General features: G+C 37.0%; 1 protein-coding gene across 2 annotated transcripts in view; it reads left to right on the top strand.

Moving 5' to 3' along the window:
- LOC121313175 (cyclin-dependent kinase 14-like) overlaps positions 1 to 14,339 on the top strand; it is a 218,316-nt gene that overhangs the window by 98,312 nt on the left and 105,665 nt on the right. For both annotated transcript variants that reach the window (XM_041245467.1, XM_041245468.1), the window contains one exon: positions 9,070 to 9,193. In XM_041245467.1, the coding sequence (XP_041101401.1) occupies positions 9,070 to 9,193 (124 nt within the window). The remainder of the gene's footprint in view (positions 1 to 9,069; positions 9,194 to 14,339) is intronic.

Below are 14,339 nucleotides of genomic sequence, written 5' to 3'. Positions count from 1 at the left end.
AAGCTAATTTTACATTTGACCTTAGAGATTTTTGGATAGAACATATATGGGTTCCTATCTGTGTTCTATAGTAACCGATAACCTATATACACTACAGGATGATGCCTACCAAGTTAAGAGTTAGTTGGGTAAACGGTTTGGAAACAGAAGGAGTTTAATGTTTGGGGTGCGTTTTGGCAAATTTGGTGCCAGTCATTTTGATAGCAAAATTTATCGCAACAACAAATGTCTTATCCCAGTTGGCCTAAAATGAATCAAGATTTTGTTAAGAATAAAAAATAATGATTTTAGCACTGTGCTATAAGATGTAGTTTAGTTTCCCATGACTTTCCATAGTGTAATGACTTAGGCCAGAAAAGCATTGTCATTATTCTTTAAAAGAAAAAAAAAAAAAAACTTGTCAAGATAACTTAAAACATTCAAAATTGGAAGGTTGGAAGCACCTCAAAATGTATTTTTCATGACCAGACAATTATTTTTAGCTTATGTGAATATTCCCCTGAATGGAACCAGTTTTATTTTCAGCAGTTTAGCCAGTTTCCACAGTACTGTGCCTTCCTAGACCACAACTTGCTTGATGTTTTCTACAGTAATACAGTACAGTAATTATTCCTCAAATCTTGCCAGTGTGTGAACAATCAGCAGATATTGTGGATGAAAGTCAGTGAAAATTGCCCTTATCCTTATAACATAAAGCTGCACAGCGCATACTGGAAACCGTGGAAGTTACTGCCCTATTACGTTAAAAAGAACAATACAATACAATGAAGAATTGTTTTTATACCCTCTGTACAGTGTATTGATTTCAGTCATATACAGACAAACTTGCTTACATTTTGTCTGTTGGTTTATTTTGATTAGTCATTATCTTGAGCACTGCATCACCTCTACATTTGCACACTGCAAGCCACTTTGCCACAGAGCATCATAGGAGCTGTGTACCATAAATACCTCTCACTCATCAATCACATGTTCCTGACAGGACTGGACCTGCCACTCACCTCTCTCAAGAGTTAGTCTCCTGAGCCACCACTTAGGAACAGTTTCCTATTCTCAAAAGAGGTTAACAGGAGTGCATACACACACACACACACACACACACACACACACACACACACACACACACACACACACAAATATAAAATATACCAAAACACTTTGGATGTTTTTAATTGAAATTTGAAATCCATTATCATTCAGAACAGGTTAGTAGTCGTAGTAGTCGTAGTCAGAGTTGTCAAGTTGGCTCAACAGCAATATGTTTCTCTAATAAAGGAGTGTGACAGAGATCGAATGACCCTTGGTGTTAGATCTCCTTTTCGATCTGCGAGAGCACTAGAAAGAAGGAAAAGGAGTCCCCTTAAGCAAATGGCAAGACAATTTATTGCATAGGGTAGGTGGAAGTTGGCCATTTAGAAAGGGGGCGGAACTACGGCACCCAAGCTCACTGACCCGGACGGTAGACGGCGTGACATCTGAGGATTGGAGGAGCAGATGCGCTCGTTAACCTAGGGGTCATGGGCGAGAGTATAAATAGGGGGCATAGCTTCAGTGATCTGTTCCTTTGCATATGGTTATACCAGACGACCTAGAAAGCCGTGAGTGTTTTGTCAGTCTGTGCTCTAACACTGTGTGCCCTGTGTTGTTTGTCTTCTCACTAAAAAAATACTAAACACGATCCGGAGCTGCAGCCGCAGGCCAGATAAACCCGGATATCACAAGTCACCTTTTCCACTACAGGAACTGTCTTTGCACCACTAGCACTAAAATCACGCACTGTCAGAACTGTGTCTGTGTTTGCGTTTTGTGTGGATGAGAAAAGACGGGACTTTTTGGTTTCGGGTCAAACCCGTGGGATTACAAACAGGAGTGATACACGCCACTGTACCACTTCCATCATTATTATTGTTTGCAGGTTTTGCCATAAGGCTCTGGACATTAGAATCATTACTAAACACCCTTGCATCTGTGAATCATTGTCTGTGTGATTAATCCGCTCTGCACTGCACTCATCTGCATGTATTCACCACTTTGCCACTAGGAGTGATTCATGTTTGCTGATCAAAACAACAACACTCTATTCCTGGTAAGTAATTACTTCTTGTGGTAAGTCCCATGAACAAATTGCAGAAAGCCCATTGAAGTCAAAGATACAGCACAATAATTGACGTAACATCAGCAACTTAAACATGTTCTATTTATTGTTCTATAATTTAGAATTTGTGACATCCATTTGTTGTGTAAATTACAAGTAAAGAACTGTGAACAGGGTGGCTTTGCAGGGGTGACGTCAGACCAGAAACAGACTCAAAACAAGTGAATGGCAGGGCAAAACTGAAGCGCAACGACTATCGGTGTTTTATTAAAAAAAACAATAAAACAAACAGTTTGAACAAAACACTGTAAAATAAAGGGCACGTTGGCCAGACAAATAAACAAATAATAAAAAGAAAGAACACAAGTATCGTGCTGGTTTTTAGCCAGCACGTATAGCAATTGTTTACTCTTTCTCAGACTTACGTCTCTGCTCTGACACTCTCAACCTTGAGTGCAGACAGCTGCTCTATTCTGCTGATATTCTGGCCAAGGGGTTAACTAGCTATTAATTAATGACCTTATTACCCCTCAGCCATAGTCTGCACGAGATTAATAAGGATGCCTGACTGTCAGTTAGTTAAATAATCAGAAGCTGATCAGTCGCGCATCCTCACAAGGTTTTTAAACATAGAAACAGTACAAATAAAACACGGCTCTTTGCCAACATATATAAATCTAAATCATATTAACAATACAAAATAAACAGAAGGGCGGGACACTCCGCCACAAGAACCAAAAGATACAATGATGTGGATATTGACATGGCTCAGTAAACTAGCAGAATGTATGTACGAAAATATAGCTGAACTAGAACTAGAATGAAACAATTCCAGAATTTGAAGAGCGCCTAGGTACAGGCTGCATTCATTGTGCAAGTACTTTGGTCTAGACTGGTGATATACCTTGTGAGGTGATGTTTGTTATTACAGTGCATATGTTTCCCTTGCTAATGTCAAGAAGTTTAGATCAATTTAAAATTGATAAGACATATGTATTTAAACAGCTTTCATGTTGTAAATGCATCTTGGTTAGATATCTACACACTTAAATCTGTTAAGTGCTAAGAAATGCTATTCCTAATCGTAATGGGACATTTTAACATATGGTACAGTTAATGAAGTTGGCGTTCAGTTGCTGGAATGCTACAGTATCTCGTCAATGTAATGGATATGTTAATGAGGTGGCTGTGGGCTTGATTGCAGTCAAACAAGTTTCTATCTTTCATTTACAGTCCAAAGAACAAGGCAGGTGTATTGCTGATAGAGTAATGTTACGCCAGATTAAGGTTGTCTTTTGCAGATGCTTTCAAGCGTAGGCTGGTAAATGAGAAAAGTGGGTGTTTGGATACAACAGATGTGATCAGGTTTTCAGTCCATTTAATACTCACCCTGCCTTCCAAAAATCATTGTGAGTCTTAAACGCAGTGTATTGGATATTATCTTGAAACCCAGCTGTAAATATAAACCTCTGTACAGTGTTTTTTTTTTCTTCAACATATGTATCTAAACCGCACAGAGGTGAATGAATGTCACATTGCTAAAAACCTTTGAAGTAGAGAAAAAATGGTATATTGGCTATATATATATATATATATATACACACACACACACACACACACACACACACACACACACACACACACACACACACACACATACATACCAAAAAATCATTTTGGTCACCATACATCAAGTGTCCACTTACAGTATATAAATTAGGTTATGCAGAAGTTTGAATTAATATTTAATACATGACTCATTGGTTACCTACTTATGTTTAGACAGATAATATACTGATAAAAAATAACCTGTATTTGGAATTTCTTTTGGCAAAGTAGCACAGTCCTGTGTCTCAGTGTTGCTAACAAACCACAATCATTGATCACTTCCACTCAAGGCTCATTTGCTTTACATTTTTCATTGGGATGTAACAAAATAAAAAATAAAAATAAAGAACTTGTCGGCATGGCATCTGAGGAACAAATAATGGTCTATGACAAATGCACAACAAAAAGAAAAAAAAAAACTTTTAATGGTATTCACAGCCAGCTCTAGGTGCTTATTTTGCATAACACCGTATCTGCTGAATAGCAAACTCATTTTCCATTTTTCATGTTGGAGTGATCCTAATAGAATGCTAGCGTGGCTCCATAGCAACCCATAATTAGCGGTGCAGCAGAATGACATTTTCCTTCATATCTATTACATATCTGAAGAAGTTTTTCAGGAATTCATTACTTGTGTAAATTGAGAATAAAAACCCACCATGCAGCCATTTGGCAGTGCAGTGAGAATGTAAACAGAAACAACACAAAGGCACTATCTAGCATTGTATGAGAATTGCCTGTAGAAAATAAGGCAAGTAAATTCCCTGCAGCTGAATGGACTTGTAATGCTATTAATCTTAGATCAATCTATTGCATTTACTACTATCTGCATATTTGCATTTTCAAACCCTACCACCACTTGATGAGTGGTAAACACCCAATATGCCATGTGCTTGGTGCAGATTTAACAGAATAAAAAAAAAAAATTCTTACTTGTCTTAAAAATGCTAATTTCTTACTTATGACTTGCCCCAGGTCTGTAAAGAGTCCAATATTCAAAGGTATTTGATGACACTGTATTGTACTGTGCCAACAGTAGTTTAAACCAGCTTGACACAGACCAACAAATACATTTTTCTTTAGTTCAGCAGTGGTTTCTAGTGAATAAACTGGTTTGTAACTTCTCAAAAACGTTCTAGAACAAATGATGAATCGCAAATGAGTGACTCTGGAAGGGCACACTTTAGATACCTTGGCTTACAGCTTGACCCCAATCTTACTTTTGATGAACATGTTAGCAAAACTATAAAAAAAATTTGCATATGAGACTGGGTTTGCTGTACAGAAAGGAGTACAAATAAAGGAAACTTTTGTTCTACAAGTACTGTTATCTGTTATTGACTACAGAGATGTGATTTACATGTTTCAGATTTGCTTGGACACTACTGAATAGACTTTACTGGTTTTCCCTGGGGTGTGGTGGTTCAACTCATCACTGTCTGATGGATGCTAAAATGGGTCTGTTACCATTGCAGCTGTACAAATGTAGACATGGTGGCGGTCCGAGTACTTGCAATGCATGTTTGCAAGTGTCATGAATGAGCATTATTTTTTGAAGTCACACTGAGTGTAAACTGAACATTCCTCTTGTAAGAACAAAGATAGACCAGACCTATTTTTATGTACAAACCTGATTCTGGAATCAGTTACCACTTTACATATGAAATGCAGCCTCACTGAGTAAATTTAAATATTTAATAATCACTTTCTTGTTCAAAGTATATGTAATCACTTAATGAGAAATGTGAGTCTGAATCAATGTCTACTTTGTCTCCCGGGTCCCTCTTGAAACCTGGCAGTGCCATTAACTTAATGAGGTTTTCCTGGTGTTTATGTGTACATTTTAAAATCTAAAGCTCTGATACACATTACATAAACTGTACTTTAAAAACTGTAATTACCAAGCCGGCAGCAAAATAATACTGTGTCAGTCACAGATGATATCCGAGACCCATGGATGTGTTTGTTCGTGTACTACCTAACTGCAGAATCTGTATTTTAATGTCTCTGCTGCTTATAGGCTCTGTCTGCAAGCAGCGATATACAATAGTAAAGCTTATACAAATCAGTTAGAAACGTAAAGATGGTGTCAGGTTCTGAGATATGAGCAGACCTCCATTTTGTTCCTTGTTGTCTGTTGTCTTGAAGATAATGGAGAGCGAGCACAGTGCAAAGTTCTTGTAATATAAATATTTGAAACTAACAGTAATTAACTACTTATGGTATTCATTTTTAACCCTCCTATTAGGTTTCGGGTCTGTTTGACCCAACTCTAGTTTCCAATTAGCTTAAATGCTATTTTTCTTTTCATTTTCTATATAATATTGTATGACTTTCGCTAAGTTGGGGTCACAAACTTATATACAGAAAAACAGAAACTTTGAGATGTTTATTTTTTTTAGAACAGGTCATGTATACAAATAAGATGTTTCGGGTCACTGTGACCTGTGGCATTTATCTATGTAGATTTGTGTGCAGGAAAAAAACAAACTTATTTAATTTGTTATTTTATTATTATATTTGTATATTATTATCTCTGGAAATGGCTGCACCTGTCTGAATATATATATATATATATATATATATATATATATATATATATATATATATATATATATATATATATATATATATTAGTGATGTATTCTGACCTTTTCAGCCGGAGTCTGTGTTGTTCTTTCAGGTGTCTGTCTCTTTAATTATTACACGATACAATGGAAGTGCTCTTTAAACGCCGTGGCGTACGTTTATTAGCAAACTGATATTTCAAACAAATAAAAACACAAAACAAAACCTAGCCCTTCTTTAGGCGCTAACTAAACTGGTTAATAGTAGTGCTATCTAACGCAGGGCAGGGTAGGCCTGTTCCCCGGTTTAAATTAATTCCATAAATCACCTAATCCAAATCACCGTCCAGCACTTTTTGTCAGAACCTGTACCTTTGTTTCGTTAAGAGAAAACTCTTTCTTTGTCCGACACACTTTTCCACTTTTCAGTTTCTTTCCTCTCTCTCCACTTCAACCCCTCTCCCTTGAACACACAAACTGAAACCTTTTTAACACCTTTTTAACCCCAACTTGATCACTCACGTTTGATCAGCATTTGCCCATTAACTATACAATTAAGCAATTGTTACATTTGTTATCATACAATGTGTGTGGCTATCCCCAGGGTCCTTATAGCCTCCAAATTGAAGTTTGGTACATACACATCATCACAATATATATATATATATATATATATATATATATATATATATATATATATATATATATATATATATATATATATATATATATATATATATATATATATATATATATATATACAAAAAAACAAACAATATATATCTACAAGGCAGAGCCTAATTTTCCCTGTCAGTATTGCAACAGCATCTCACTGGCAAACAAATTCCAAAATGAGGAGCTCCCAGGTGTGCAGTCAAGTAAGTTTTATATCAGCGCCTAGAGCATAAAAGAGTAAAACCTTTGCAAATAAAAACATTTAATCAATTCAAGGCTGTTTAAATTTGTTTGAAATTGCATCGGGTCAATATGGCCCAAAACATAACAGATGTACCTAAATTCTGAACATAATAGGAGGGTTAAAGATAAAAACTCTTTGTGAAGAAGTTATTACCACAGTTCTGTTGTCAATGCCCTAAATTAAGTATGAAAGTAATTTAGTTTTATTACAGATGGGTGTGCCTCCTTCTAAGATTGGAAATACATGTAAGGCTGCTGTCAGATGTGGTCATAGTAGAGTTCCAAGCCATGAGAAGACTGTTTCTAACTTGTGTATTTTCCATTTGTAGCTGAAGACATCTTAAACAATTTCAGTGATCATTGAAGCAAATATCTATTATGAAGATCAAACAAGTTAATGAATAATATGAAATGGAATAATGGATAATTTTATCCCAATTAATTACAAATGTTAAACAAAAGTGAAAATGCAAATTGAATATAGTTTGTTCACTGCTCTCATTGCTAGTCGAATTGAGCTATTTGAAGTCAACAATGCTCCATTATTCATCTCTCTGTCTAGTTTAACTTCTTAAAGGCATGCTGAGGCATTCACGTTTCAGTATCTTAACTTGAAAGCATGGCTTAAAGTCCAAACATATTCCTGGCAATTATTGATTCTCTCATACCCTCGACATCCACTGTGATTGAGCGTTTTCGAACTTTGTGGAGAGAACTTAACTGGATTTGTAATGCTCTTGAGTGAGAACATGGCTCTCTCGATTCATTAATTGCTTTATGAATATGTTAGCTGAATGTTAGACATTATTTATGCTAGGATGTCACTAACTGACAAGAGGCCCCAGTACGCTGAACATATTCCATGTTAGTATGCTTGTAAGATTGTGTATTTATAAATGTAATGTATTATACTTTCAATATGCTCAGTGAGTGATAGGTATGCTGTCTTTATACATTTTAAATAACTTATCTAAACACAAGTAGTTATTAATAGACCCACTTTCTTGGTGTGTATATCCCATGACAATGACCGAAACAATTGTATTTGCAGTGGTGACAATCAGTACAGCCACCACTTGATTGTCCAAAACCTGATTATGAAAGCATTTCATGTTTTTCGATACTCTATATGCAACGCCACCTCAATTATCCAAACTAAATGTGTTGCTATGTTTTATTAAACTACAGTATTAAAGTTTTAGTTATAATTGTTATTACAGCTAGGATTTTAGTTCAACAGAATACGTCCATTAAAATGCAACACATTGGTCAAAGAAGCATCCCAAATTAGAGGTGACAACAAAAAAAAAACAGCTGCTGTTAATGAATCCCAACTGTATCATTTGTGCTTCAGGATACCACTTTGGTTGCTGAACATTTACTGTGCTGGCCCCAAGTCAGATGTTTTGAATTACTGGCAGTACTGTGTAAATCCCAGCTCTGCCTATTACACTGTGACCTGGATTTAGACTGTAAAAGCTATGAATCCCTGTAAATTCTAGGTAAGGAGTTAAAATAACAGTCACTTTACACTGGAGTGGGATTTAGTGGTTGCCAAAACACCCAAAAGGAATGCTGCAAGCCTCTGTTCTGACCTTTTTCCAAAAATACTGGAAGATCAGTAATTCTAATTCTAAACAGTTCTCTAGTCTTGTAAAGTTCCCTCCACTAAACATATTTCCCCACTTGAAATTCCTGCGTCAGTGTTCACTTGTGATATTTATTAAACAATGCTGCCTTTAAAGACAGCATTATTCCTGAATTATTAACACTAACAGAATATTCCATTGGGTTTAAAATTGTTGAATTCCAGGACTATTTTTCTCAATGTCTTCATAATATTTTAATATAATAACATGTTCCTCTATTTTTTTTTTCCAGTTATTTTTATTTCAATTGCTCCGGGGATTGTCCTACACCCACCAGCGGTACATTCTGCACAGGGACCTGAAACCTCAGAACCTGTTGATCAGCGACACAGGAGAATTGAAGCTCGCAGATTTCGGTAAGGAAACCATTGTTTAATGTTTAGAAGTTATTTGTAAATTGGGTATGAAGGTATAATGCTTGTGGAAACAGATGTGTAGTACTCCACGTTCAGTCTCTTCAGTACTGTTGTCCTTCGTTTTAGTGAATTCATGTTATGTTATACTGCAGTACTTGCCTACAGCTGCTGGTACTGCTGTACTGGATACAACAGCTAAGGCTAATTTCATATTTGACACGCTTACTCTTTGTTTTAGGCAAATACCCTATTTCTGTGTCATGTATTAAATAGTAAACAGTAGTAATTAGGCCAGTTTACATGTGTGGTTTGTTTCAGGTGAATGGACAATCCACGTGAAACTTGACAGGGAAAGCTTTTGAAAATGTCCACAATGTCCAATGTCTCAGTATTTTACCGTGAAAGTCTCAATTTCTTGTGAGATTCCAGGAAATGTTCGTGAAATCAACGCCCGCTTACACATATAAACACCAATTTGCACGTGAAAATGTCAATTAAACTGCCTGACGTAAAGCCTCTATAAAAGACTCCATCATTAAATCAGATCTTTAATAACAATTTGTCACACACAATGACACGTGGATTCTCTCTCTTGAAACTGTTCTCTGCTCATGTAAACAGTATTTCAGAGACTTTCACGGTTAACAGCACGAGAATCTAAGTGGGCAGGCAGCATGGCTAATTTAAATCTGACCCCCCTCCCCACGTCCTCCATTTGCATAGTGTTCTGGGAAAAGTAAGCGTTTAAAGGGAAATGACAGGGTTTACATGTAAACACAGAAAGGCACCATGTCCTCATTTATTTCATGAAACACAAATGTCTCGAGAAAAGTCAAACACTCATGTAACGTGACCTAATGTTGCCTCAGTATGCACTTGGATATGACATCAAGGCTCTTTACTGCAGGCTTCATAACCCCTTGAGGAGTGTACCAGGTGCTTGGTTTCCTTGGTTAAAGGAAAAACAAGGCTTACAGAAAAATTGGAATTATTTCAATTTAATTGTGTGTATATCTGTTAATTAGTGGCTCTGTGGCTTACAAATGTGAAAACAGGGTACAAACAGGCTCTGGAGAGAATAATTTCCAATGTTGACTGCCTCTAAATCAAAGAACCACAGTGCAGGACTTGATTATTTCATAGAAACCCTGAGGCAATTGCAGTTTGATTGATAATAGGATCTCGTTTGCATCTTGTGATTCATAGTTTCTAAAAAAAATAAACTAAATAAACTTCTGTCCAGATTACATAAATAAAAGCATTACCCTATTAACACATATAGTACCTGGCCTTATAAAACAATGCATGTTGGTAAAGCCTTATGCTTTATAGCATGGTTATTTTGCATAATTAACCCCTGACTTTCCATATCAGATATCAGCATGCGTTAATTGACAGTCCTCTGCAGTGACAACAAATCACTTCATCTTTTAACATTGTATATTGAACCTAGGTGAATTTGTATTAATAATTTAAACAATTCAGAATTATGAGCGTGCCTTATTTGCTGTCTGCTCTCAAAAACACATTTATGACAAGTGGTTAGAAAACCACAAAATAGCTTATTTGTGGTTAGATTATATATTCAGTAAATTATACTAATGATACGATTTGCTGCGGAAATAAAGTACTACAGCTTCTCTTCTGACAGGAATAGATTTTAGTAAATGTCTGAGCCTTATGTATGTATACACTTAACAGAACAAACTGCTTATCTCAGATGTGGTGCATTTTGCTATTGTTGCCTGTGTCTCTGAAATTGGTTGGCTCCAGCTGCCATTATTGATCATGGTTTATTGTTCTAGAACAGATTTATAATAACTTGCTGCCACTCAAGTTTCAATGTCTTTGTTACCTGCCCTTCCCAACATTCAGACAAAGAGAAATCATAGAGAGAAATGGTTCACTCCTTTGAGATCAAGCTCTATTGAATGTTACAGAGGGGTAATTGTATTAGTAGCATGGCACATTATTCCAGAGATAAAGGATTTGGGCACTGAATATGAAACAGAGTGGATCCCAGGCAGCCTGCCGAAATATAACACGTATAGCCTGGATATCCATTTATTCCTGTTTCCTGTTTTCTCAGTGAAGATGTAGTTAGTTCATAGCTGGTTATACGCCATGCACACAATGCCGTTCATCAGCAATTATTTAACACTCATTTTCATTTTGTTTTTCCTGTCGAAAGGCTGTTAATCTGGGGTTAAATATTTTAAACATGTAAAAAGACAAGTATGAGTCTATGCAAGACAAGTATTGTCTTACTCATGAGTTGGTTAACTCTCAGGTGGTTGTAATTTAAAAAGTAATGCCCACATCAGCAGTCATTACCTGCTGGGTGTCCCAAGCCAAAGGTGAGTGTGCTTAATAAAATACTTTCTTTAGTGTAATTTGGACTGGATTGCTCGGCCTGTTTTGCAGTAGGTTTCAAGATTCTAAAGATCTGTTACCCCAGATGGCATCTACCGTGGATTAATGACATACTCGGATTGGAGAGATGTTAACATTTGACCTGCCTTTTCACAAGTTACCTGTTCACTTCACAGAAAAAATGTTGTAACGTGTTTTATTCCCAAAAACATGCTGTCTCAACAGGCAACATCAGAAGTAATATTTTACCACTCCAAGCACATACAGAGGGACCACATAATTAAGTAATACACCTGAAATGTTTAAAATATCTATGAAATCATGAGTCTATCAGATTAAAGGGAAATGTAATCATAAACATCTATGCAAAACTAGGAGACTTTAAATAGAAGCTTCCAGAATTACTTTACAGTATACTGGCACAGCATAAAGATTAAAAGTTATTAATCTATTTAAAAAAAAAACAATTGAAAAAAGCATCATTGTTTTTAACCATCAGAAATGTACAGTTGAATTATTGTTAAGGACCCCACAGTGTTCCATGAGTTCTAGCTATTTGAACGGCAGATTGGTATCTAGAGCCCTGTTTTGTTAAATACATTTTACAGTTTCAGCTTTCTGTGTGAGAGCCACTATAATAAGTAATAAAGCAAAAAGAATCAATGACCAGACCTTATATAAAATACCCTTTTGAGACTGAAATGATTTCTCATTAGAATTCTTCCATTTTGGTTTAAATGCCCCTTCAACCCTACTGCAGGCCTCAGCAATTTATCCTCAGTGTCCACACTGCTGCAGATTGATTTTTCTCTGCTTTTGTTTATTTTCAATCCTGCCATATCCAGGCGACCAAAACCATAGGAGGAAGATGTGTAGGCCTAGCGAGTGCATTTGATATCTGGATTAGTGTAAAAGATGCTGATCTGTGCTCCTGTCGGGTGAATGATATAACAAATTATTTATAGTGACAATTCACAAGAACAGATGGGGTCTAATGACTCCAGAGATTTGTTAGAGATGAAGTTTTAATGTACTGCCAATGTACTCTCTGGAATGACCAAGCCTGGCGGGGAATACACAAACATGTATTTGTTTTTGATGCACAAAGTAATACAAAAAAATGTTTTGCACTTTATATTGACATGTAATTATCTTTAGCTTATCAAATATAGCTTATATTTAGTAGTGATATTAACTTGTTTTTCAGAAATCCATCAACATTTATTAGAACTACATTTTGTACCCTTAAACAAATGATTACTTGTATACAAAAATGTGATATGTCTTTTTTTTTTATTAACACACTGCATAGAGCTGCACAATTTGTTTAAATGTCGATTTACGAAAAGACTCCAGCTGCATCAAAGATCTGACATATTTCTGTTAAGGATCACTCTGCCCAATACAAGATGTTCCCTTTGCAATAGTGTCCTTTGATATTTGTACATGTATTTGTCTTTTTATTTTGGTGGTAAAAATATGTTGTCTTTAAAAGGTGGACATAAAAAAGAAATATCTTAGAAATCAGCATTTACTGTTTTTTAGGTAAGCATTTAAATATTTAGGAACATTTGTTATGTTTTTTTCTGCTTTAATAAATATTATGTTTAATCATGAAATATTTTGAAATACTTTTTGTTAGACCGCAAAATGCTGTGAAGTAAGCCATTTGTACTGTAAGTGAAATACAGGCTTAATCATAAGTGCCAGATTGCTTAACAAAGCTGTGGCATAGTGTCCCGGGCAAGGCAGAGACTGCCCAAACACCACGACCTGCTCAGTCAGGCACGGGGGACCTTATGGCATCCCGACCCATCGAGCCTGCAGTGCTGGGTCTGGTCCCTGAATGGCTGCATTTGAGCCGTCTGGGGCCTTCTACTATTGGCATGACACACTACAGAATGCCAGAGCACCATCCACGCATTCCCAGTACGGGTACAAGTAGGGTATTTTTCAGACGTGGGGTCTGCCTCGTGGCTTTCACTCCACTACCTGTCCCAAGGCAGTTCTATTAACATTTTTGCAGGACCTTTTTGACGAGGGGAAGTCCCTCTCCACGTTAAAAGCCATTTCGGCTTGCCATATCAAAATTGACTCGTCTCCCCAGGAGCTAACTTCCTGGTGGAACCATTTTTGAAAAGGACTTGGCCGCCTTGGCCGCCTATGAAGGGCATTGTTCCTCACTGGAGGCTAAACATGGTGCTTAATGCACTCATGAGCCCATAAATTCAGCTGAACTGAAATTTTTATCACTCAAAGCAACTTTCTTGCTTGCATGACTGAGATGCAGGCGTTCTCCATAGCTAAAACCTCTTTAAGTTTTACAAAGACCAGGACAAAGGTTACGCTCCGTACCAATCTTGGCTTTTTGTCAGATGATCTCGGCATTCCATGTCCACCAGTCTGTGGAATTGGAGGCTTCCCATCCTCCTCCTTTCCAGAGCAACAGCTCCATACTCTCTACCCATTGCGGGCCTTGGCATACTACGTTGACAGGACGACAAGGTGGAGGCAGTCCAAACTATTTTTTGTCTGCTATGGGGCGAAGTCCCTTGGTCAAGCCCTGTCTAAGCAGCTTGTGTCCAAGTGGACAGCAGACACAGTCAGGACTGCCTATGAGCTGGCCAACTTGCCCCCTACAGAAACGCTCACTGCCCATTCCACCAGGGGCATGGCAACTTTGTGGGCTTTGTTCCAGGGTGCATCTGTCAAGGACGTATGCAATGCAGTGGTGTGGGCTATTCCCCATACCTTCACTAGGTTCTACAGACTG

The sequence above is a fragment of the Polyodon spathula genome, chromosome 3 (assembly GCF_017654505.1).
Source record: "Polyodon spathula isolate WHYD16114869_AA chromosome 3, ASM1765450v1, whole genome shotgun sequence".
Lineage (NCBI taxonomy): Eukaryota > Metazoa > Chordata > Actinopteri > Acipenseriformes > Polyodontidae > Polyodon > Polyodon spathula.
This window is presented reverse-complemented; position numbering and strand designations above follow the sequence as displayed.